Source organism: Benincasa hispida, chromosome 2 (assembly GCF_027475165.1).
Source record: "Benincasa hispida cultivar pf3 chromosome 2, pf3_genome.v1.1, whole genome shotgun sequence".
Taxonomy (NCBI): Eukaryota; Viridiplantae; Streptophyta; class Magnoliopsida; order Cucurbitales; family Cucurbitaceae; genus Benincasa; species Benincasa hispida.
The window spans coordinates 68,021,534-68,046,794 of NC_143479.1; the positions used below are offsets into that span (position 1 = coordinate 68,021,534).

General features: G+C 35.9%; 2 protein-coding genes across 11 annotated transcripts in view; both read right to left on the reverse strand.

Annotated features, from left to right (window-relative positions):
- LOC120069613 (methylmalonate-semialdehyde dehydrogenase [acylating], mitochondrial-like) overlaps nucleotides 1-5,842 on the reverse strand; it is a 49,021-nt gene extending 43,179 nt beyond the window's left edge. The window contains exons 1-3 of one of the 10 annotated variants that reach the window (XR_005479598.2): nucleotides 5,199-5,693; nucleotides 4,913-4,990; nucleotides 2,773-3,503 (exon numbers count right to left, since the gene is read on the reverse strand). Coding sequence is in view for 2 of the 10 variants with exons in the window: in XM_039021412.2 (XP_038877340.1) it covers nucleotides 4,913-4,950 (38 nt within the window). In the remaining 8 variants the exon portion in view is untranslated. Of the gene's footprint in view, nucleotides 1-2,772; nucleotides 3,504-4,912; nucleotides 4,998-5,198 lie in introns of those variants that run through there. The other 9 variants (XR_005479597.2, XM_039021409.2, XM_039021408.2 and 6 more) reach the window with 9 other exon arrangements.
- A 1,005-nt stretch (nucleotides 5,843-6,847) lies between these two features.
- Nucleotides 6,848-24,413, reverse strand: LOC120069610 (calmodulin-binding protein 60 B-like). The gene is made up of 11 exons (XM_039021403.2): nucleotides 24,141-24,413; nucleotides 23,876-24,011; nucleotides 23,734-23,795; nucleotides 12,397-12,532; nucleotides 12,237-12,310; nucleotides 8,621-9,150; nucleotides 8,291-8,472; nucleotides 7,905-8,006; nucleotides 7,454-7,534; nucleotides 7,299-7,374; nucleotides 6,848-7,192 (listed from the first exon to the last, which is right to left on the reverse strand). Exons 1-11 carry the CDS (start codon nucleotides 24,263-24,265, stop codon nucleotides 7,149-7,151), a joined length of 1,548 nt encoding a protein of 515 aa, XP_038877331.2. The 5' UTR covers nucleotides 24,266-24,413; the 3' UTR covers nucleotides 6,848-7,148.
- Between the last annotated feature and the right edge of the window lie 848 nt (nucleotides 24,414-25,261).

The window sequence follows — 25,261 nt, forward strand, 5'->3', positions numbered from 1 at the left end:
ACTCCACAGACAAAGTGCCCTCATCGACATCAATCTTAGTCTTGGCTGGCTTCATGAATGGTCACCAAGAAAGATGGATGCAAATGAGATAGATGTGGGCTCTTCCACATTAAGAACATAGAAATTAATAGGAAAAAGCAATTCATTGACCTGAACTAGGACATCATCTATAACTCCTAATGGGTGTATAAAAGACCTATCGCCTAATTGAATAACAACTCTAGTCTCAGTTAAGTCTTTTAACTTTAATTCTTGATAAATTGAATAAGACATAACATTTATTGATGCATCCAAATCTAGCATAATCCTATCAATTTTCTTTCTTCCTATGATGCAAGGGAGAGAAAACATACATCGATCTTTTTGTTTTTCAGGCAAGTTTTTATGAAAGATCGTAGACACATATTAACTTACCACAATTCTCTCATTTTCCTTGGCTTGTCTCGGCATATTTAGGAATTTTCTTAACTGCATTGAGGAGAGGGATATTTATCTCCACCCTTCTAAACATCTCCAAAAGCCCCTTGTCCTTGTCAACCATTGATTCTTTTTGCCTTGCAACCCTTGAAAGAAGAGGCGCTTTAGGCACATACGCATCCAAAGAAGGATAAGAGTGAGAAGATATTCCGTGTTTTTTTTTTTGTGGTGGTAAGACAGTTGAATTTGAAGAAGAAATTCCTGGGCTTTCCAATTCTGGCTCCTTGTCACTCCTCAACGTGATTGCACTTACATTTTCTCTAGGGTTTGATTCTGGTTGACATGGGAATTTGTCAGACTGTCTCTCCAATTTACTCATCGAGGTGGCTAGTTGAGAGACTTGGGTCCCCAAAGCATCAATGGCACTCTAAAATTTAAAATGATTATCAGCAAGACTTTTAGCCATATCTTCTAAGGATATACCTGAACCAGACAGAGCTCCATGACTAGGCTGAGCCTGCTCCTTCTGTCCCACCCATTTAATGTTTGGGTGGTCTCTCCACCCAGAATTGTAAGTCTGACTGAATGGTTCACGCCTTCTACATTGCCCATTGAAATTGTAGCCTCCAACAGCATTTACCTTAGGCATTACTCCTTGTAGAGCACTTGGGCAAATGTCAGCTAAATAACCAGTCCCATGAAATACTTGGCAAACAGTAGCGGGTTGTCCAGTCTCCACTTTCGCCAACTGCTTTACAATAGAAACTAAGTCAGATATTTCTTTCTTAAGTTCACTTATCTCATATGCGGATTTGACACTAATTGCAGCTCCAGTGCCAAATTATTGAGAATTTGTTGCCATAGTAGTTATCAAGTTCATTGCCTCAGTTGGGGTTTTATTGATTAAGGCTTCTCCTGTAGCTGGATCTATGTTGCTTTTGTCGGTCTACATCAGGTCTTTAATAATCATTCCCAATATTCGTGAAGGGTCTCCCCATTGAATCGTATGATGTTGTAAATTTCCTTTCTGACACCAACAACTCGGGATGCTAGAAAGAACTTTTGCAAGAATTGCCTCTGCAATTCTTCCCAGGACATGATGCTCCCTAGAGGAAGAATGTAGAGCCATTCCTTGTCATCTCCGTTCAATGAAAAAGGGAATGCCTTCATATTTATCTGCTTCTGAGTCACCCATCAGGTCTCATCCCATTGCACACCACATAGAATTCCTTTAAGTGTTTGTGCGGATTCTCACTCTATAGACCAGAAAATGCAGGAAGTAAGTGAATTAAGCCAGATTTAAGATCAAAGTTACTTGTCATCTCAAGATAGGCAATGCACAAGGGCTGTTGCAGAAAGTCAGGTGTTGCAAGCTCCTTGAGGGTCTTTTCTCGTCCAACCATCATTGGAAAATCTTTAGGAATGCTTTCTTCTCCCGATGTGTCTTCAACACGAATCTCTCTGTCAAGCGCAGCTTGTTGTCTTCTTTCTCTTATGATTCTCCACTACTCCCTCAAAATCTTTGCTAAATACAATTGTCTAGTACCTTTAGGATCGGGGGTCATGCACCAAAAGAGAAAATTGATTACAACGATAAACACTACAAGTTTCGAAAATCAAGGATTTTGTTGGCTCCCTGGTAATGACGCTAATTTGGTTGGTCACTAGATTCACCGTCGCCCGTAAACCCGCACCTATGCAAATAAAATTTGTATGCACCGAACTAATCCCTTATACTAATTAGTAATACAAGTAGCAAGTCTGGGGTCGAACCACAAAGAGCCGAATATGGATTCCTTAAAGATTGGAACTTGTAGGAAGTAACCAAAAGGGGGGAGGAGGGGTTTCTGAAAAGTTGTGAAATAAATTGCAAGAGAAAAAAAAGTGCACAACGTAAACAGATGTGGTGAATATCAATCGAACAAAATACTTAGCTTGGGTAATTATAGTTTAATTCATTCCTCATCAATTCTATCACAAACTAATCAAAAGATGCATGAGAATATTTGAATTAAAACTTAGTATACTCGGTTAGAATCCTATTCGATAGTTTAGAAAATCAAGTTAATTAATAGAAAAGCGAGAATCCTCAACCAATCAATCAATCAACAGGCATTGAGATGTAAGGAAAAGCTAAGCCAATTAATTGATTTCCATCATCTAACCAATTAATTAAGCGGTATTTATCTAAGTTAGAAAGTAAATGCTTGGTAATTGGAATCCCAAATTAACACAATAAACTAACTTAACTTATGTTTCTAGGTGATGACTATCTAACGATTACAATTTAGGACCAATCAAATCAATCAATTAAACATGTATAACTAATTTGTCAGATTATCCCATACACAAAAATTGAATAATATGCTCAAGATAAATTCTCATAAATTCATAATAAAATTCACAAAATTACAATATGAGTCTTAAGAATTGAATCAGAACCAAACGAAACTAACAAACCCAAGCTAAGTTCTTACCTATTAGCCACGAAACATGTTCTAAATCAATACAATTTGCAAAGGGGAACAATTTTTCAGAATTCTGGTATAAAAGGGAGCTAAAACGAGGCTGGAACAGAGCGGTAATGTTCAAGATCGGGTGTACTCGATATATCTAATCGGCTGACCCAAATTATTCTTTTATAAAACTATTGCAGCGTCACAATGCTAGGAAAAGCATTGCAACGCTGGCCGAGCGTTAGGCAAGCGTTGCAACGTTGTCCTGACGTTGTGTTGCCCACGTGCTGAGGCTGTACGTCCGTCAAACCACATAGCGTGAGCGTTGCAATGCTGCCTATTCTGTCCTAGAAGGTTGGAGCGTAGCGTTGATGAGCGCCTCGACGATGGACTTGGGGCATCTCCGGAGCGTTGCAACGCTTGGGGCAGTGTTGCAACGCTACCCTGCATCCAAGTATTCTGTCTTCCAGTGTTGAGCTAGCGTTGGACTTATGTTTAATGAGAGCGTTGCAACGCTCGGCTGGGCAACATCCTTCATTCCTTCGTCATTTGATCAATTTAGCTCCTAACTTCGTCACTTAAGCGCATTTTTTTCCAGAACACTTAATCTGACTGCTTGTACACTTGAGTCTTACAAAATAATCAATTTAACCAAATTAAGTAGCTAAACAACCCTGAGTTAAACAGAAGAAGATACCACATTTCTGGTGTAATCAAGAACTTTGTCATCAATCATAGAAAATTATGTCTTTTCAAACCCAACACCGAAATCAAATTACAAATACACAAGCAAGATATGACCCTAACAACAGTAGTGACATTTCTAATAAGAGGAATCATATAATGTAATTACATCCATGATTCATTGAGGATATTTCCAACCATCCTATAATTCAATTAATGAAACTAAAATTACAGAATTTTAACAAGGGAATTCACCAAAATTTTATCAAAAGAATGTGCAAGATCAAGGACACTAGAATGGCTATTGTTGCACCGCTCCCTTTTTTTTTTTAAGAAATAGCTCACCAAGAAGGACCAAATCATGCTTGCACTCATGACTTAAACTACCTAATAGTAATGCATAGCAAAATAACACTCTCGGCAATTCTTCAACTTTAACATCATATAATTCATAAAATAAATTTTGAATCATTTATTTTAAAGCTCAATAATCGTAATTAGAGGAACATATATGTAGTAGGAAGGTTAACATCACAGAACAATGATAATTTTAAAAAGCCAATTTTAGAGTCATAGCTAAACCAAATTTTTTTGCAACCAACATCATTCATAATGTATTAATAACAATAAACCAACTCAAAATGTTACTATTAATTTCAAGTGAGCGGTGGCCCAACAGTGGTGAAACCAGTGGTGGCATTTTGGCTAATTCCTTGCAAATCAGTGTCATCAAATTGACTTGGTGGCAGTGAATATTGACAAGCTTAACCTGTGTCTTGGCTCTAGCTCTACTTACAATTCGTTTATTTGTTTGTGGAGCTGGAAAATGACCCCTAGACATTATAAACTGGATCTCTAATTCTTAAACTTGCTTCATATACTAAACTACTCATTGCATCAACTCTTTGTGAATCAATAAAGTGATTGATACTAGAAGAAAGTGATTAATATGATTGGTTGTTCTGTGAGGAGAAAAATCAAACAAATGGGCTGCTTTCGTTTGATTCTTCTTATTTTTATTATGTTTGATTATAATTGCTCCGAATGGTCATTGAGCGAAGCAAACAAACAGATTAGGACTGCGTATTTTTTTTTCCAGATTTTCAGGCAAAATATGGACACTATTAAGATTTCATTCGATCAATTTCAGAACTAAACTTCATTTCAGCCAGAGATTGACTTCAATTGCTCAGCTAATCATGTAAATAATATTTTTCACCCTAATTTGATAGTTTTTTGTTATAGTTTTAAGATTAATTTTCTATTTCCACAACAAAATTCATAACTTCAAAAGCTAAAAATAAGAAGACAACACGCAAAACTGAAAGAAATGAAAATTAGGGATTAAGGGATACCTAAACCAATTTGATGATGTTGCTAGCGCCAAAGACATGGTGAGCAACCCACTGAACAAAATAATGAACTACATGCCCCTGATAACTTTAAAAATAGGCAATTCCTAATGAGCTGTAATTTATAATTTTGATCTACAAATTTGGGTAGATTTGACTTTCCTTATTTTGATCTTTCTATTGTGTATAAACTTAATTGTAATTATCTTTGTAAAGCAGACAAATATTTTCATCGATATACAAAAACAACAAGGTATCATGGCCTTATTACGTTTAGGGTTATTTTTACCTTCGACTTTCGTTGTAGTTGGCACTAACTCACTGCGTGGCCACACCTATGCTTTATTCCTCTCACGAAATTGCCCAGTTGCTCACATTTGCTTGTGTAATCCTTCAATTTTCTACTCGCTCACCGTCCAAGCTCAGATCTGCTCGAAATCTCTACTCTGTTGTTTATAATTGAAGTTGTACCATACGAGAAGGAGGGCGAGGAGGAGGGAGAGGAGGAGAGGAAGAAGACGAGGAGGACGGGAAGGAGAAGAAGGAGAAGAAGAATAAGAAGAGGAGAAGAAGAAGAGGAGAAGGAGGAGAAGAAGGAAAAGCAGGAGGAGAACGAAACAAAAATTTGTTGGGATGAAGAAAATACAACTCCAAGATTGATTTGTGAGAGGGAAAGTAAAAAATTTTGAGGAAGATGTGAATGATTTTTTGAGGGAACTGGAATTTTTGGAGGAAAATGGGCACAAATCCCTTTCCAACGTGAGGTTATTATTTTTTAATTTAGTGTGGTTTTTTCTTTTAATATTTAACTTAATCACGTTTTTTTAATAGCTCCAATAACCTTGATGCTATAACACAATGTTATGGAAAGTAAGATTTGTTGCAGTGTAATTAATCCTACACTGCAAACACAAGCATTAGAAACTTAGCAACACAAGCATTAGAAACTTAGCAAATCAAATCAGTACATGTTTCAACATTTTTAGAGTTTCTAATTTCTCTAGACAACAGCTCCTTGAAAATCATATTTTCCTGGGATTGCTATTCCAAACTAGAGATCCAAATAGTCTTTAGAGTCTTTGTCAATCCACTGAAAATGTGAGTGGACGTAAATCTACTCTAATAGTTATACCTCCACTCTTTTTCTACTTTTAAAAATTTGTCTAAACCTGAGTTCAAATCAGAGACTCCAGTGTAATAAGACTAGCGTGATAACCAACTACACTTTAATACTCTAGCACGCATACATAGATATAACATAAATATCATATAGGTCAATTTTTGCAATACATAGATATATAAGTAGAAAAAGACATGACATATATTTCCATGAAATATTTCACCTTATTGAGAGATTAATTAATATCTTTCATAATGCTTAGGCTAACCTGATGTATGCATTCAAGGCTCAAGCACTAGAATAAAGAAAGAAATGACATCATACACAATAATAGATAAGCTAAGGTCAATGATTCACAATTGTAATTAAGATGAAAAATGCAGCAACATATTAGTATCAAAACCACTGGAATAATATATAGAAGAATCTACTTCAAAATACCTTCAAAAGACATTTTTGAATAAATGATTGTATACTATTGATATACTAATAATATACATAAAATGCAATTTAAATTAGTAATTATATACAATTGAAATGTCAATGTTATACTTTTTTCGATAAAACTAATGTAACTTATATGTCATCAAAATCATATCAAAATTTTGAAAATTGAACATATTAACTAATATACTTTATATTTCTTATATCTATTGACACAATTAATAATTCAATTAAAATATACCATTAACAATCATGTAGAAAATCAAAAACATAACACAACTAACGCCCATAACCTAAATCAAACAATTGAATAAAAATAACACCATATCAAAATGAAATTAAAAAAAAAAAAAAACCAAAAACAACATCCAACATAACATAATAAAAGTCACCACATATTAATTGCATAAATTTAAATGATTAAGTGATAATTATAAACCTAAATAACTCATGCGACCTACCAAATGAGAGTATAATGATATCTAGGATGTGCCAATCAAGTTGAAATATCTTGGTGTACTTACGGTTCATCCCTTCACCGTGCATATTCAATTAAAAAAAAAAAAAGAAAAAAAAAACCAAACCATGTTTTCCAAAAACACTCCCATTTAAAACATGTCTTTTTATCGCAATACATTTAGATATAGGCTAAAATTTTTCTGAAGAAAAAGGTTCTCATGCTCCAAGTTTCATGTGTCCAAGCGGAGATGGTGGAATATCTGCCAATGAAAAATTATATAATTGTCAAACAAAATATCCAAATTATATATTATCATCATTTTTTTTAGGAATGAAGAGAAGCAAACTATTTATTGCAATACCCACCAACGTTTAATTGAGATCGCAAATCTTCAGGAAGATCATTATTGACGTTAGAATTAGGTCCCAATTCACCAATAGTCTGTTTTGTTCACATAATATCAACTCAGTTTAAGATGATAATCTCAATTAAATAGAATAAGAAAGGAGTGAACGATAACCTGAAAGTTTTGATTTTCTTGAATAAATTCCACGTTCTGATTGAAATTACCTTGCCCAGTTTCCATGAAATGAAAGTTGGCCTGTTTTTTGGCATATAATAATATTAGTACTAAGTTTAAGCTTTCATTTGAATAGAGAGTCGTAAAGTAAATTAGGGATTTATTCCTAATCAATGTTTTTCATTTATATATATTTTCTCTTTTGTGGTTTCTTTCTTTTGTTGTGTCTATTGGTGTCTATTTATTCGCCTTTGTATTGTATTTTCATCAAGGTAATTATTCAATAATAGATGCAAAATTAATATGATATCAGAGCTTTAGGGTTCTAATTTTTCTTTTTTAAAAAAACAAATAAACAAACACAAAAAATACTATAAAGGAAAATACTAAGTAGGAATAAATCCTTAATTTACTTTAAGTGGAAAATAAAGTTAGAGGAAGAAGTCTAAACCTGAAAGGTTGGATCATAATTAGTGGGAACATCAACCACACCTTCCATAAGATGGCTTTCAATCTGATTCCATGTCTTCTCTGAGTTTGTCATTCCTAGATACTACACATGTAGATATGAAAATAAACATGAAAATAATACCGAATTCTTAAATATTTAAAATAAGATAGATATTCGGGTGTTGTATTCTAGGTCACACCTATCTTTCTACAACCTACCAAGTTTCCTAAGTTTATCATGTGGACTTTTTCTTTTCGTTTTAATTATTTAGCTTATTCTCAAGTGGACTCTAAAAAGATAGGTACAATGGTAGACATACACCTAAGTACGGCTCTTAAAATAGTTGACAGAAAAGATTAAAGTTTCTTTCTTTATTCGAGAGGTACCATTTTTAGAGCTGTACGACCCTTTTGATGAAGAGCCTCCCTGAATTCACCCACATTTTGTATGCCATCTTCGCTTATCTCTTTAAACAAAGATAACTTTTTGTGTATGGGACCATCTTTTTTTATTCTGTCCAGTCGCCATACTTCATCTTTCTCACTTGGAGGGTGATGCTTTTTCGTCCCTAATTAATAATTTGGGAAAAAAATGAGAAATATATTAAGAAAAGTATTTTAAATAATAAAATTATAAAAAAATATTTATACATAATAGTAAAATATCACAGTCTATTGGTTGGTTTGTGTATGAGGAGAGATAAGAAATAATTATACCTTTCCCTCGCTTGTCGTAAACATTAAAGGGTTCAGAAACAGCTTCTCCAATCATACCGAACTCATGTAAAACATTTTCAGCCGTAATTTTGGCTCCCAAACAAAAGGTTTTGAATTTGGTCCAACAGGAATTGTCTGTGACAACTAGATTCTTGACGGAGCAAACTCCACATTTGAGGTAAAATTGGTTGTTTTTCACAGAGATCAAAGATGATGGTTTATCTTCTCTCGAAGTCAAGATGCTTTCATTGAAATCACTCGAAGTCCAGGGAGTTCGACGTTTGTTAGAGTTGATCTGTCCATCGAGGATGAAGAAGTCGACTGGAGCAGACGACAATGAACCCGTGTAGATGATAGTGTAGCCGTTCGTGATATCACAAATTGCAACTTCCAATGCCTCGCCATTTTCAGATTTTATCTCTTCATTGTCGTACATGATTGGGTTAATTGGATTGAGAAAATATAATTTGAATTTCAATGTTCCAGATCCAGATGCAGTAGTTACTTCTTTTCCACTCTCATGTTCTTTGCTGTTTATAATTTTTCAAATTTGACAAAGAAATAAAACTATTTGTTAAATGTATGCCAAAACCACACAAGAATAATACAAAAATGGTACATGAGAACATATACATGAAGCACAATACATGAAGAGCTAAAGTCCAAGTATAAGCTACGATGCAAGCCTTGTTGAAAATTCCACATGTTTTATAGCTAGATAAGTTGTTAGATGAATTAAATAATGAGAGTTAATTATGTATATTAATGTAAGAGTTAATTTAGTAGAGTTTCATAAATTAAAATATGGGAGTTAATATGAGTTTCATGTATTTAAGTTTGAGTGTTTTGGAGCCATGAAAATCCTATAAATAGGATTGTTTTATATTCTTTAACCCCCACCAAATGTATAGAGAAGAATACAATAAAAGAGTTCAATAAAAGGTGTGAACCAAGTTAGAGGAGTTTTCTCAAATCAAAATAATTTTGTTTTCTTTCGAATAATCTTTTGTTGATTATTTATTTGTGAGTGTCGATCACATGCTTCCAACAAAGTGGTATCAAAGCTTGAGTTTGGAGTTCGAAAAACACGAATTTTTTTTTCAAATAAAAAATAACAATTTGGTTCCCTTTCAAGTGTCTCGACTTGTGAAAGAAAATTATAGCAGTTGGTGCATTCGTGTGAAAGCTCTACTTTGTTCACAAGATGCTTAGGACACTGTTAATAATGGTTATGAAGAACTAGAAAGTGATGTGGCTTTAAAATCAAGCTCAATGAGAAGTTTTGCAAAATACAATAAAGAAAGACCAAAAAGCTCTCACCATTTTTCATCAAACCAATTTTGAGAAGATTTCTGGAGCAATTACTACACATCAAGCATGGCAAACATTGAAGAATACTTACAAAGGAGTAGATCCAGTCAAAAAGGTTTACCTCCAAAAATTGAGAGGTGATTATGAATCATTACATATGAAAGAATCTGAATCAATCTCAGATTATACTTCAAGATTGTTAGTAGTAGTAAATGAAGTGAAGAGATATGGTGAGACAATAAATGATGTGTAAGTAGTAGAAAAGATACTTTGCTCAATGGATGAAAAATTCAATTTCATTGTTGTAGCGATTGAAGAATCAAAGGATTTAAGTACAAGGTCCATTGATCAACTTATGGATTCTTTACAAGCCCATGAAGAGAAACTTCTTAAGAAGAACAAAAATACATCTGAAAACCTTTTTAGTGAATGTTTCAGTTGAGAGATAAAGAAGATTGCCAAGAAATAGGCAATTGGGGCTGAGGACATGGTAACAATCGTAGACGTGGTGATTTCAAAGGTCGAGGTCAAGGAAACTACAGCCAAATAAAATTTGGTGAGAGTAATACGAACTCTAATTCATCAAGAGATTGTGGAAGATAAAATTATTCGAGGTAAAATGGAGAAAATCAAATAATGATGAGAGGTATGATAAAGGACAGGTAGAATATGTTGTAATTGTCATAAATTTGGTCATTACTCTTGGGAATGCAAAAATAAAGTTGAAGAAAATGCAAATTATGCTGAGAAAGATGAAGAAAGTGGCGATTCATCTTTGCTTCTAGTATGCAAAGGTGAGGAAACATGTGAGAACAATTCATGGTATCTTGATAGCAGTGCGAACAATCATATTAGTGGATGTAAGTCGATGTTCGTGGAACTTGATGTTGGCGGTAATATCATATTGGTGATGCCACAAAAATTCATGTTAAAAGATGATCCACATCAAGCTTTATTTTAAAGAAAGTAATCAAGATGTTGAGATGATCGACATCGGGTTCATGTCTTACTACCTTGGTATTGAAGTAATGCAAGAAGAGAAAGCCATCTGCATCACCTAGGAAGGCCATGCTAAGGAAGTAATCAAGAAGTTCAAAATTGACGATTCTAATCTAGTAAACACACCCATGGAATGTGGAATCCAACTATCATATTGTGAGGAAGGAGCAAGTATGGATCTAACACTCTTTAAAAGCTTGGTTGGAAGTTTACAATATAACATGCACAATACCCAACATTCTCTATGCAATTTGAGTAATCAGTTGCTTCATGAAGCAACCAACAACCACAAATTTGAAGGCAGCAAAAAGAATTCTTTGGCACATTAAAGATATGATAAACTATGGCCTGTTCTATTCTGTTTTTGATAATTATAAACTCTTGGGATATAGTGATAGCAATTGAGGTGGAGATGTGGATAACCACAAAAGTATGACGGATTTTGTGTTCTACATGGGAGACATTGCTTTCACGTGGATGTCAAAAGAGCAACCAATTGTTACTCTCTCCACATGTGAAGCAGAATATATAGGTGCTACCTCATGTGTTTGCCATGCAATTTGATTGAAAAATCCATTATAGGAGTTGAGACTACCACAAAGAAGCCAACTAAAATTTTCGTAAACAACAAATCACCCATTGCCTCAGCAAAGAATCTAGTCTTCCACAACTAGAGTAAGTACATCGATACACGTTATCATTATATTAGAGAGTGTATCAAAGAAAGGATGTGCAATTAGAGTATATGAAGATTCATGATCAGGTAGTTGACATCTTCTTTAAGCCTCTTACGAAAGAAGACTTCACAAGATTGTGAGATTTCTTGGGACAAACAAAATAAAGTTTAAGAGGGGGTGTTGAAATATAAACTTGATCTTAGGTTAGACCTATTTAGGCCTAGTCGAAAACAAAAGCCCAATTTCTAAAAGTATTAATTATTAGAATATTCTAGAGAAATTATATGTAGAAGATATTTAGAAAATTTTGTAGGATTCTCTAGAACATATGAGAAAAATGTGTAATTATAAAGAACAGTCTAGATAAACATTTGCAGCCACTAGATCATAAATGTTTTGACAAAATCCTAACCATAGATTTGGGGTGCCAACTAGTATAAATAGGAAGGATGTCCTACCATGTACATCAAGCCAAAAAATTAAAAGTGCTCAATAACACTATAAGCCTCTTTCTCTTATATTTTCTTCCAAATTTCCTCTAACCTTCTAAAGTTTCTTTTCAACAGATATGCCTTAAAGATGATAAACATAAACAATATGAATAAATATTGTTTCATTAAAACACTAACCTTTGTGAAGGTCTTTGTGTAGGTGAAAGAGAGTCAACCTTATGCTGAATCATCTCTTCTGCACCATTTCTTGTCTGAAAAAGCAATGGATCGGATGTGTTTCAATTTTTTCACACACATTAAGAGCATAATTAAATTAAAAGATGTAAAAGAAAAGTACCATATGGTGTAGTATAGGTTGGAGTTTTGGCCATATTTCAGTACAAAAATGCTTAAGTTCTTTAATAGAATCCTCATCTATGGGGGCAAATCCATCTTGATCTTCTTTTGTATAAGAAACATTAGAGTGATCATATCTGAAAAAATAAAATAAAATGCATAAGAGGTAAACAACATACAACCTAGCAAGTGAGACTTGATATTACTTGAACTTTTTTTTAAAATATATAAATAAAAAAGAAAATAAAAAAATAATATTACGTGGAGAACAATTTTCAAAAGGTGGAAGTTGAGGCCAACCCACAATGAGGCGCGCTAAAGAAGACAAGAAAGAAGGACAAGAAAGATGATAACTTGTAGAAATACAAGTTATTGTAGCTCTTTATTTAGAATAAAAAGAAAAATTAAGGAGAAAATGAATTAACTTAAGAAAGAAATCATGATAAAAGATAAGCTTTAGGTTCAATACTTGTGAATCTTGTTAATCCTAAAATATTATAAGTTTAACATCTATAATATAGGAACTAAAAAACAAAAGATAGAAATTTTCAAGTAATTGCAAGGAAAAGCTTGGACGCTGATAACGGGCAGAAATGCATGTCATTACAATACTAAGATATAAAACAATGTGGGAATACGACGGTAAAAACATGCAAAATCGTGTCCAACAGCATTAAGTTGAGAACATTGTGATCACATGCGCCCATCGCATTAAAGCAGCTAATTTACATATTTTGTGCAGGAAAATGCGTTGGCGTAAAGCAAAATTGCGATCCAAGGAATGTGGCGTCCGATCGCATTAGAAGATTGCGACCACATTTAAATTTCTTGAGTATAAAGCATGCTTGAGGACAAGCATGATTCTAGGTTTGGGGGTGTGATGACGGGCAGAAATGCACATCATTATAAGCCTTTTATTTAGAATTATGAGGGCTGTTAAGTAGAATATGCGACGATTATATTAGGAATTCATGAGAAAACAAATTTGTGTCGATCGACATTAAGAATCTCGGCTAACCCACTATTATGCATTATTATATGTTCAATTGTTTATTTTGTAGCAACCACAGAAAGCGATCGCATGCGCAGAAGCCAAGCTATCGCAAAGACGACCGCATGCGGGGAATCTCTTCATCATAGAAGCAAATGCATACATTCGACACATGGATGTTGCAGCCATTAACCGCATGCGTCCATCGCATAGAAGTTGCGGTTGTTGAGTGAATGCGATCATCACATAAAAGTTGCGGCTATAGAGAATAACCATAATAGAAGGGCAATCGCAAGGTCGGTGGAATGCAAACATGAACACATACACTGGGATTATCAAAATGATGATGTTGACATTTCACCTACCACGTCGTTAGCAACAGAGATTTAGAAAAGGACCATCACGCCACGAGTGTCAGAATCAGAGCAGGTCCATTAATGTTGTCGGAAATCAAGCTCTATAAATAGAAGCCGTTGAGCAGAACTTCAAATTATCCAAGGTTTTCCATCCAAGTTTCTACCTTTGGGTGGATCCTTGTGATCTAGACCAAAGCATGAGAAGATAGTCTTGAGAGTTCTTCATCTCTTCAATCATTCCGAGTGATGATCGAAGCCTTTGTCGGAGTTAGAACTTGAGAGAGTCTACTCCACCGCCCATCCATGGCACCACTGGCAGCCTTGACACACATTTAATGGAAGCAAGACATTGCTTCCATTTGACCCTCTATATCTCTTCTATCCTTGTATTGTATTACATTTTGGCTTAAGGAATTAATACATTTTGTGATCAATACATTTCTATATTTCCTTTGATTCCATCTCCATCTTCATTTACTTAGTATCCTTTACTTTTATTGCACCACTAAGTAAGACTATTAGAGTATCGTATACTTAATCATGCGGCATAGGAATATGAAGCATGTAGCAAACCACCGGGAGGTGTGCGTTGAGCGGGTGTTGTGAGAAAACCTTATTTTCTTAGTGTGAAGCTATAGCAACGTTTGTCTATAAGCAGACGCATTGCTTGTCTATGAGTAGAATCAGCAGCAACTAACTACCCGGGAGGGTAAGTAGTTGATCGCAATAAGCAATGTAAGCAAGTGTTCACTAGAGATAGGAATAATCTTACGTGAACCAGGTTTATGTGATTACCTTGTCTTATGAGCGCATCATTCATTATTTAGGCATACTCAGGAGAGTAGTCTAAAAACCAAATCTAAAACTTGGGAGAGCAGATTGGATCGCATAAGAAAGAATGGGAACTTAGGAATAAGCTCCGTTTGCTACTACACAGCGTATGTATCCTTTAAGTAGGATATGGTGGTATGCGGTCATCTTGCTTATGTGTGAAAGCACACGAGCCGGAATGTAGAGGCTTAGAAATAAGCTTTTCGACACTATCGCATATACATCGCATGCATCTACGTCAAGTGTGTATAGCATTATCGCATAGCTTGCGTTGGCTGGGGTTGCCCTTACGGTCAAGCTTAGTATTGCAGTGAACACATCCTTGCCTTTTAATCTATTTTTCCATGCATTTTACTATGCGTTAACAGTTGCCCCGTCTCTACTTCTCAATCATAATTCCATTACTTTATCTGCTAGTTAGGAGTAGAAGTAGTGCATAGCTCATAACCCTCATCATTCTTTTATTTCTTCACCACAAACACACTACCGGATAACATTTAGCTACAAGTCCCTGAGTTCGACTTCAGATCACCCGAAAAATTTGCGATCTCGTTATACTTGGCAAGAGTGCAAGAAAACTTGTGATAGGAATGCATGGTCATTGCATAAGAGATTAATGCATACTTTCATTCCAACACATGACCACCGACGCATGAGTATAAACGCATAGTTTAAGACATGCATCACACATAATTGCATTCACCAATTTTCCATCACCAGTTAGCAAAGCATGCGGCAGCCTCAAGTGTGCGCGAGAATGGGCGCTGGGCATTGGAGTTGCATGTGCTGGGCGATCGTATAGCAGTGATCGGCACTACACGATGAGGTAGGCGATCATGTAGCAAATGTGTGGAGCTACGTGATGAGGTAGGCGATCGTGTAGCAAGGAGCAGTGCTGAGCGATACGGTAGGTGATTGTGCGACAAGGTGCGGCGCTAGAAGATGTGCAGGGTCGCACTAAACGATAGCGTTATGCGATGGACAATAGCGTTAAGTGATGGGGCATTGGCACTGCACAATCGGCATCAGCGCTAGACGATGGCGCTATGCGATGGGCATGGGCACTAGACGATGGGCATCAACGAGATCTACACGATGGGCGAGAGTTGTGCGATAGGCGAGATCATCGGGTGACAAGCATCAGCGTGAGGTCACTAAACGATGAGCAAAACGATGGGGCGGTGAGCTAAACGATTGAACTTGTGTTGATCGGTATTAATCACCGATTGAAAACACTAGATGTCCTTAGCACTGGATTTAACTCCATGAAAAATGAAGTGTCATGCTATGCTTTAATGAGAAGCGGTGGAAAGCAGTATAGAAAGGGGAAGCCAAACTTCAAACGATCAGTTTGATCATTTCCTTCGTGCAAATTTAGAGTTCTTAGTGTCGTTGGAAAGCTCTAAGAATCTACTTTCAGAAGTGACACTGTCAAAAGAATTCCTCATTGGATTAAGGCCAGAGAAAGAGCAAAAGTACAAGAGGTTCTGCTCTCGAGTGAATCCGGACCATCGTTAAAGAATCGAGTCTCTAGGACAAACCACGAGGAGTATGAAGCTGAAATTTCTTAAGATCAGCTCTAGAAATCGAGTTATTAATTTCGTAAGATGAATTTGGAATTTCATGAACAAGCAGACAGCTACTTGAGTTGAATAAGCTATTAGCACGAAGGAAACGCTTCGACAGACTAAGGGCTGAGTTTTTCCGTGCGTTGGTCCTGCTGTGCAGACCGAGTAGAGCTTGTAGTGGAGTCTTGGACACATAAGCAGCCTTGAGGACGACCATATGCAGCTGTAAGAACACTTAGAGAGAAAAGTGTTGGTTTCATAAATGGTGTTACGTTGTAAATAGTGGTTGGAAGCTTTGAATGAGCCAAATCTCAAAGAAATTCCTAAGTGTCTAAACCTATAACAAGGTGCGTTGTTGTGAAAGTCTTTAAAAGGGAAGGCTAAACACAAAGTTTACTTAAGGGTTAGTCTCAAAAGGGAGACTTATGCTAGTAGCTCATATATGCTTTTGTGTCCATAAGATTGACACCAGTAATAGAAGCATATCGACCCTTGAGGAATAGTTCTAAAAGTTGTGAGTGACTAAATATTTATAATGTTTTAAAGAAACCATGTTTTAAAGAAAGATTATTCTCATGTTAGCTAGTTTTACAAAGTAATTTCCAAGCAAACCATGAGTAATGTTTTAAACGAATGCCATGTATGAAAGTTTATTGAAAAACTATTTATGTGTGGTTAATTACACAAAGCATGCTTTAGTATCTTTAAAGACATGTTTTCTATGCATATGCTTTACATGCTTTAAAGAGAAAGTCATTGTATGACTAGTTTTACCTGAAACTCGATACCAAGGTACATTTGAAAAGGTATCCGAGCAGCTCGATACCGAGAGAAAAGTTTTGAGAAGGTATCTGAGCAAAAGTACCTAAGGTATGACGGTACTTAGTTATGGCCACGTGCATATAGTTAGTTAAAGTTAGAGATTGAGCAAAAGAGTTCTCTCTTGACTAGCAGTGGACGTTGGGATTTAACCATAGCAGGGTTATTCTCAACTAAGGAACAATTTAATGTTTTGTGATGAAAACAACTTTATATGCTTTATGCTTGGAGAATGTTTATACTGCAGTACAAGGTTACTGTAGAAATTTATATTTCAGTTTAATCTCTTTATTAAGACTTTCACATGAGAATCAGTTTTCTTTCTTAAGTCTCTCACTAGGCTAGCAAGCTCACCCCGTTTTCAAATGTTTTCCTTTCCTCCAGGTAGCGGTCAAATCCTCAGGAGGTAGCTCTACATTTGCTCTACCACTAAAGGACAAAGTTATTTTAACCCATTTATTAGGTGGTTACTGTAAATATTGTATACATGTTACAGTTGTTCATATAGGGACTAAGTTTTGAGTGTCGGGACTTTGAAACTAGTAGTGTAATCTCTCTAAATATGTGGTGTGTTAACACTTAATGTTTTAGCCATAGAGGCATCCGCTGTGTATGAGTTTGCATGTTGGTATCAGAGTTATTTCTGCTAGAGTTATTAGGCAGTAAATGTCAGCAAAAGGGTTGGTACATACTGCAGTCATGTTCTTTCTTAGGCTTAGAAAGTAGTCTGGGAGAGGGTGTGATAGTTTAGTATCGGAGCATAAGTTTCTGAGAAAGTTGAAGAGTTAGTTGATACCAATTGGTATCAAAGCATGAGATTTTGGGTGAAAGAGAGAGTTCATGCATTAGATTAAGTCCCATAAGTAAGTCCCTAACATGTGTACTGATTAATTAGGCAAAGATGCCAAGGAAAAATGGTAGGCTGAGCAGGAAGACCGAGAAGAGGAATGTTGCCCTACCAGCAGAGGCCTTGAAGTTAGTAAAGACCCTGATCTAAAGGGGAAGAGAGTTAAAGACCCCTGTAAGGCAAGAAACGACTTTTGGAAATGAGTCGAGTACCCCACGGGTAGATGCAGATCCCTAGATGGAGGATCAAGTATTTGATAGAATCGCCCAAAGATTGGCGGCAAGTGTAGGATCGATTCAGACCGATCCCGAGAAGAAATTTGGCATCGAGAGGACCGTAAGGTCGGGTTAGCAGCGTTCTTGCTGTAGAAAGGGGCTAAGAAATGGTGGAAAGTGATAAAGGCTAGGAGAAGTAGTTTAGAAGCTATAACTTGGTCTGAGTTTAGACAAGCATTTGAGGATAAATACTACCCTAGTGCTTTTAAAGAAGCAAAGAGGGAAGAGTTTCTTGGGTTGACTCAGGGATCGATGACGGTTGTTGAGTACGAGCAAAGATTTATAGAGTTATCTCAATATGCCTTTCCGATCATTATGAAAGAGAAAGAAAGATGCAAGAGATTTCAAAATGGCCTAAGAAGAAAGATACGTACACCTGTTACCTCTACAGCTAATTAGGTGAATTTCACTCAGTTGGTTGTGACCGCTACCAGAGTTGAGCGCAGTGTGGCAATAGTAGAGATACTCCAGCCAGGTGCAAAGCAATTCAGAACTCCCAGAGAGACGAGAGGTAAGAGTTTTAGACCCCCGTTCTCTGGACAGTCAGGTATGAGGAGTTTTGGAGGCGCGAGCCAACAGGATTCGAGTCGAAAGAGGCCAAGACCTGCAGTTGAACTGAGTGGTAGATCGGTAACAGGCCGTGCTAGCAAGTCAGTAGCTAGTATAGGAAGGAAACCATTATGCAAAAATTGTGGTAAGTGCCATACAGGAATATGTTATGGCTGCAAGAATGTTTGTTTTCAGTGCGGACAAGCGGGGCATTTCAAGAAAGATTGTCCCCAGCTAGGTCATGGAGCATAGGGTGGATAGAGAAGAGTTACCCAAGTTGTAGACTAACCTAGAGCAACCGGAGCAAGAGGTGAGGTATCTGACGCAGCTAAGCAGAAAGGGGTAGCTGGACGACCCCAACAGCAACAGCAGCAGGGTAGAGTATACGCTATGACACACCAAGAAGCGAAAGAGGCTCCAGATGTCTTAACTGGTACGATAACTTTATGTAATTAGTCCGCTTATATGTTATTTGATCCTGGTGCTACGCACTCATTCATATCTAGCATGTGTGCATTGCATATAGATGGAGTGCTTGAACATATGAATGGGGATTTATTTATCTCTACGCTTGTAGGAGATACTCTAGTTGTACATGAGTATTACAGGAATTGTGAAGTAATTCTTGGGAATCAGAGTTTATGGGTTGACTTGATTCCATTAGAATTACTAGAGTTTGATGTTATCTTAGGCATGGATTTCCTAAGTAAACACTATGCTACTGTGGATTGTTTTAAGAAAGAGATAGTGTTTAGAAAACCAGGTGAAAAAAGAAATAAGTCTAGTAGGAAGTAAAAGAATACTTCCAGGAAGTCTAATATCAAGATATGAAGCTTATTTAGCCTATGTGGCGATTTCACCGGATAGAAAGCTGAGACCTGAGAATGTATCTATGGTACAAGAATTCTTAGATGTTTTCCCTAAAGAGTTATCAGGCTTACCACCTGACAGGGAAGTTGAGTTTACTATTGAGTTAGTTCCAGGTACAACACCTATATCCCAGGCACCATATAGGATGGCGCCAACAGAACTGAAGGAGTTAAAAGTTCAATTACAGGAACTTGTGGATAAGGGGTACATTAGACCCAGTGTGTCGCCTTGGGGAGTGCCAGTCTTGTTTGTAAAAAATAAAGTTGGTACTCTCAGATTATGTATAGACTATAGACAGCTAAATAAGGTGACCATTAAGAATAAATACCCATTGCCTCGTATAGATGATCTCTTCGATCAGTTAAAGGGGGCCACGATGTTCTCTAAGATAGATTTGAGATCAGGTTACAACCAGTTAAAGGTGAAGGAAACAGATGTTACAAAGACTGCTTTCAAGACTAGGTATGGACATTATGAGTTAATAGTAATGTCGTTTGGGTTGACGAATGCTCATACGGTATTTATGGACTTGATGAATAGGATATTTCATCTTTATCTAGATCAGTTTGTGATAGTTTTCATAGACGACATACAAGTATATTCTAGTAATGCAGAGAAGCACAAGGAACATCTGAGGTTAGTGTTGCAAATGCTAAGTTAGTGATCTCTTGACCAAATCAATGATGGCTAGTCGTTATAGAAACAAGAGTTTTTCTGGTATTAATGATTGGTTGAGAATTTCTCTCTTCATAGGAGGGATAATTGACCTTCCTTCGGCGGCTTTTATCCTAAACCTTTGAAGTGTCATTCTGAAACTAGATGTCACACGGGATTCATGTTAGTTTTGCTAAACCTTATAGGATGTTGTATGTCTTTCAACAGGTATTTGCTTAAAACTTAACGTAGGTCAATGTGTTTTTGTTTTCAGCAACATGTTTGTATTTCTATTTAAAGCCTTTAATTTGACCTGTTACATATAGTGGAAAGAGTCTTTTAAAACGTATTTCGTGGTAAATGACCTCGAATTTGTCATGGTTGAGGAATGTCCTTAAGTCTTGGCCCTTGATGTATCGCAAAGTGTTCACAATGCATAGAAGTTGTGGATGAAGGCTAATTCATTAGCCCGACTTCACATTTTGGCTAACATACCTGATGTTTTGATCAAAAGGGTTGAGAACATGGTCATTGCACGCGAAATCATGGACTCGTTGCAAGATTTGTTTGAACGTCAGTTCTTACTTTTCAAGCACGAAGGGATGGATGACAAAACCAGTAGTGTTAGTTCCCAAGTTAAACTCCAGGTAGAGGAAGCAAGTGTTGCTAACTCTATTGAAGTTCCTAGAAGAGAAATGTCCTCTAAAATGGAACTTTGAGATTATTTAGGTTCTGATAAAGATCCCACTACTCTCCAAAAGAGGAGGATGTCTAAAGACAGTAAATCTGATGTATTGGTCTTGGAGACGTGTTTGATAGAGAATAATGATTCTGCTTGGATCCTTGATTCAGGTGCTACCAACCATGTCAGTTCCTCTTACTAAGGATTTAGTTCCTAGCAAACATTGGCATAGAGAGAGATGACTCTACAAGTTGGTACTGGTGAGGTGCTTTCAACTGTTTCTGTAGGCAAGCTGAAGTTATATTTAGACAAGAAACGTTATCTGTTACTGGATAATGTTTTTGTAGTTCCTCATATCAAAAGGAACTTAATCTCAATTTCTTGTCTCATAGAACAAGGTTATACCGTCTCCTTTTCCAAGAATAAAGTATTTATTTTCATAAATGGAATGGGGATTGGTTTTGGTTCAATAGAAAGTAACTTATATGTACTAAGGCCATTAGTCATAAAAGCCTCGTTTAACACTAAAATGTTCAGTACAAGGACAACAGCTAAAAGACTAAAGGTTTCTCCTAAAGAAAACACCCATCTTTGGCATCTAAGTAAAAGTGGACTTCTAAAGAGTTTAGAAGAAAACTCCTTGTCGGTGTGTGAATCATACATCGAAGGCAATATGACCAAACAAACTTTTACTGGAAAAGCTTACAGAGCCAAGGAAGCCTTGGAACTTGTACATTCTGATCTCTGTGGTCCGATGAGTGTTATGGCTCGAGGTGGCCATGAATATTTCATCTATTTCATAGATGATTATTCAAGGTATGGGTATCTCTACCTAATGCAACGTAATTCTGAAGCCCTTGACAAGTTCAAGGAGTATAAGCCTGAAGTTGAAAACTTGTTAGGTAAGAAGATAAAAACACTACGATATGATCGTGGTGGAGAGTATATGGACCTCAAATTCTAGAACTATATGATAGAACATGGGATTGCATCCCAACTCTCGGCCCCAAGTACACCTCAGCAGAATGGTGTATCAGAAAGGAGAAACAGAATCTGGTTGGACATAGTTCGGTCTATGATAAGTTATGCTCATCTTCTAGACTCGTTTTTTGGTTTTGTAGTGGAGACTGCATGCTACATTCTGAACAACGTTCCTTCGAAAAGTGTTTCTGAAACACCTTTTGAGTTGTGGTGAGGCCGTAAAGGTAGTTTACGCCACTTTAGGATTTGGGAATGTCCGGCACACGTGCTTATGACTAACCCAAAGAAGTTAGAACCGCATTAGAAAGTTTGCATCTTTGTAGGCTACCACACAGAAACGAGGGGTGGATAGTTCTATGATCCGAGTGAGAACAAAGTGTTTGTTTCTACAAATTCTATCTTCTTGGAAGAAGACCACATACGGGATCGTAAACAACAAAGTAAGCTTGTTTTACGTGAGAGTTTTAGTGAGACTAAGATTACTGAGGGTTTAACAAGAGTTGTCGAACAGATTGACAGATCAATAAGAGTTGTTGATGTCGATACATCTAGTCACCCAGCTCAATAGTTGAGACTGCCTCGACGTAGTAGGAGGGTTATGAACCCACCAGATCACTACATGGGTTTGACTGAAGTCCAGAACGTCATTTCTAAAGATGGGGTCGAGGATCCATTGTCTTTTAAGAAAGCAATGGAGAATGTTGACAAGGATGAATGGATTAAAGCCATGAACCAGGAGATGAAGTCTATGTATTTCAATAATGTCTGAGATCTTATGGATTTGTCTGATGGGGTGAGACCTATAGAGTGTAAGTGGATCTATAAGTGAAAGAGAGGTATAGATGGAAAGGTGCAAAACTTTAAGGCTAGACTTGTGACAAAGGGTTATACCCAGGTTGAGGGAGTGGATTATGAGGAAACTTTCTCACCTGTTGCCATGTTAAAATCTATCAGGATACTCCTGTCCATAGCTATATTTTATGATTATGAGACATGAAAAATGGACATCAAGACTGCCTTTCTTAATGGTAATCGTACCAATTATAGCTCAAAGTTTAAGGAGAATTTTTAGGTGTTTACCTTGTTATGTCAGTACATATGTGTTGTTCATGTTAAGGACAAGCAAAGATTGTTGGGATCCACTGAACTCTGTGTTGTTGAGATAATGTATATATGTTGTGTGTTGAATCCTGGTTATGTTAGTTTGGTTTGAGTATTTGTTGTATGTTATATGTTGTATATGGATTTCTAGGGTACTCTAGTAAGGATAAGAAGATCAGTTAGGCAGTGGGTGGCACAAAAGGGTAGGTAATTGTTGTTGTCACATTCTCTTTTAGATTAAGAGGGTAATCTGGGAGAGGGTGCGACACTAAGGAGTGCCAAATCAAGTTTAAAGGGGTGTTGGGAATATGAAAGTTTTCATTATTAGGAGATCATGAAAGTTTTAGAATTAAACTTGATTTGTAACTTTTCTTTTTTCTTAACCAATAGTGTCCATTGAATTCTTTGAGAGTTTTGTTTAAGTGAGAAGTTATTATGATTCATGGTTATCTTTTGTAAGCCTATATAAAGACATGTTTAAGTTAAATGAAAGTATCACTTTCTTCCCACATTTATATCATTCACACATTTTTCTCTTCTAACACATCAATCGGCTTTGCTTGGCTATGTTGTAAATGAGTGAAATTATCCCATCATATAAAAGCCCAAAAAACACTTCCGAAAGGAAAAAATAAAATAAATACATTTATACATACTATTCATGTACTTTTTAAAATTCAAGGCACCTAGAACTTCATGCATAAATTCAAGCATATATGTACCATAAATCTAAATAATTAATTTCTAACATAATATGCCTGAAAAGAATAAACTTAGACGATGTGAATAAATATTGTTTCATTAAAAAACTAACCTTTGTGAACGTGATAGAGAGTCAACCTTATGTTGAATCATCTCCTGTGCACCATTTCTTGTCTGAAAAACAATGGATTAGATGTTATTTTTTTCACAAACGTTGAGAGCATAATTAAATTAAAAAATGTAAAAGAAAGTACCAGATGACGGAATATAGGTTCGAATTTGGGCCATATTTTAGTACAAAAATGGTTGAGTTTTTCAATAGAATCCTCATCTGTGGGGGCAGATCCAGCCTCTTTTTCTTTTGAACAAGAAACATAGGAGGGATAATAACTGAAAAAATAAAATAAAATGTATAAGTGGTGAAATTCACCCAACTTAGCCAATGAAACAAAATATTTCTTGGGAAAAAAAACAAAAATATATATTAATTAAAAAAGGGAAAAAAAGAAAGAACCCTACCCAGTTGGAACAGAAAACGCGCCAGAACGACTTCTCTTGGCGACATGTTGAACCTTTTCAGCTTCATCGGAAGAGGCTTTCTTCTTCTTGTTTTCGTTCGCGGCTGAGGCACTGCTTGGATCCATCGAATTCTCTGAGACGTCGAGGCGATCTTCGAGTTAGGGTTACATGATACAGATCGTCCATCCGGAAAATATTGAATGTTGATGGAAAGAGAGTTCAGAAAAATGATAGAGAAGTTTCTTAGTAGTTCAACTTTATTGTGTTCCGACTGATAATAACCATTGTCCTTCTTTTTCCACTTTTTTTTAACTGAAAAACGACACTGTTCTAAGCTGTCAATATATCCAATTAACTGTATTGATTTTGTAATTTTTTTTTTGTTGGGTTTCACATTGATTTTGGAACTCGAAAATTATGAATTATTTTTCTTGTCCCCTTTTAATGAATATTGTATGCGCTTATTTTAATAATTTCCTCATACTCTAATTACTTTTGATTCATCCAAGATCGAATAACCCAAAAAATGAGTTTAATAATATATTAAACTTTAGTTTATTTGTCTTGTTATTTTAAAAAAATGATAAACACTGTACTATAATTGCATTTTTTTTTCTTGATAATTGTGTTAACTTCAGAAAATTGTATTCAAAGTTGTGTTAATTTTATTCAAATTCTAAGCTTTCATTTTGTTTAGGGCTTCATTTATGCACTGATTTGTGACATGTTTGATTTGTTGAACTTGGGCAATTTTCATTTTTACTTCAGTTTTTTTGTCCACTAAATGCTGAACTAAACAAAAATTATATAACGAACAGAATGAACTAACAAATTTAGCAATCTGTTTTTACTATTATATGAGGATAAATTTTAATTTTCAACTAAAGGTTTAAGGTTATAGTTTAGTGATGGTTTATTTAAGTTTTCACTTTTCGTAATTTATTATGACGATACATAAATATACATGTAGCAAAACGTGCATCAAATTATGGACAAAAAAAATTATGCTGGCTAAGTACAAAATTATATGAATCAGGTTTGATTCATAAGCAACATAAAATTCTTTTTAAATATAAAAAAATATTTAAAAACATTTACATAAGTGTAAATATTTTTGAGAT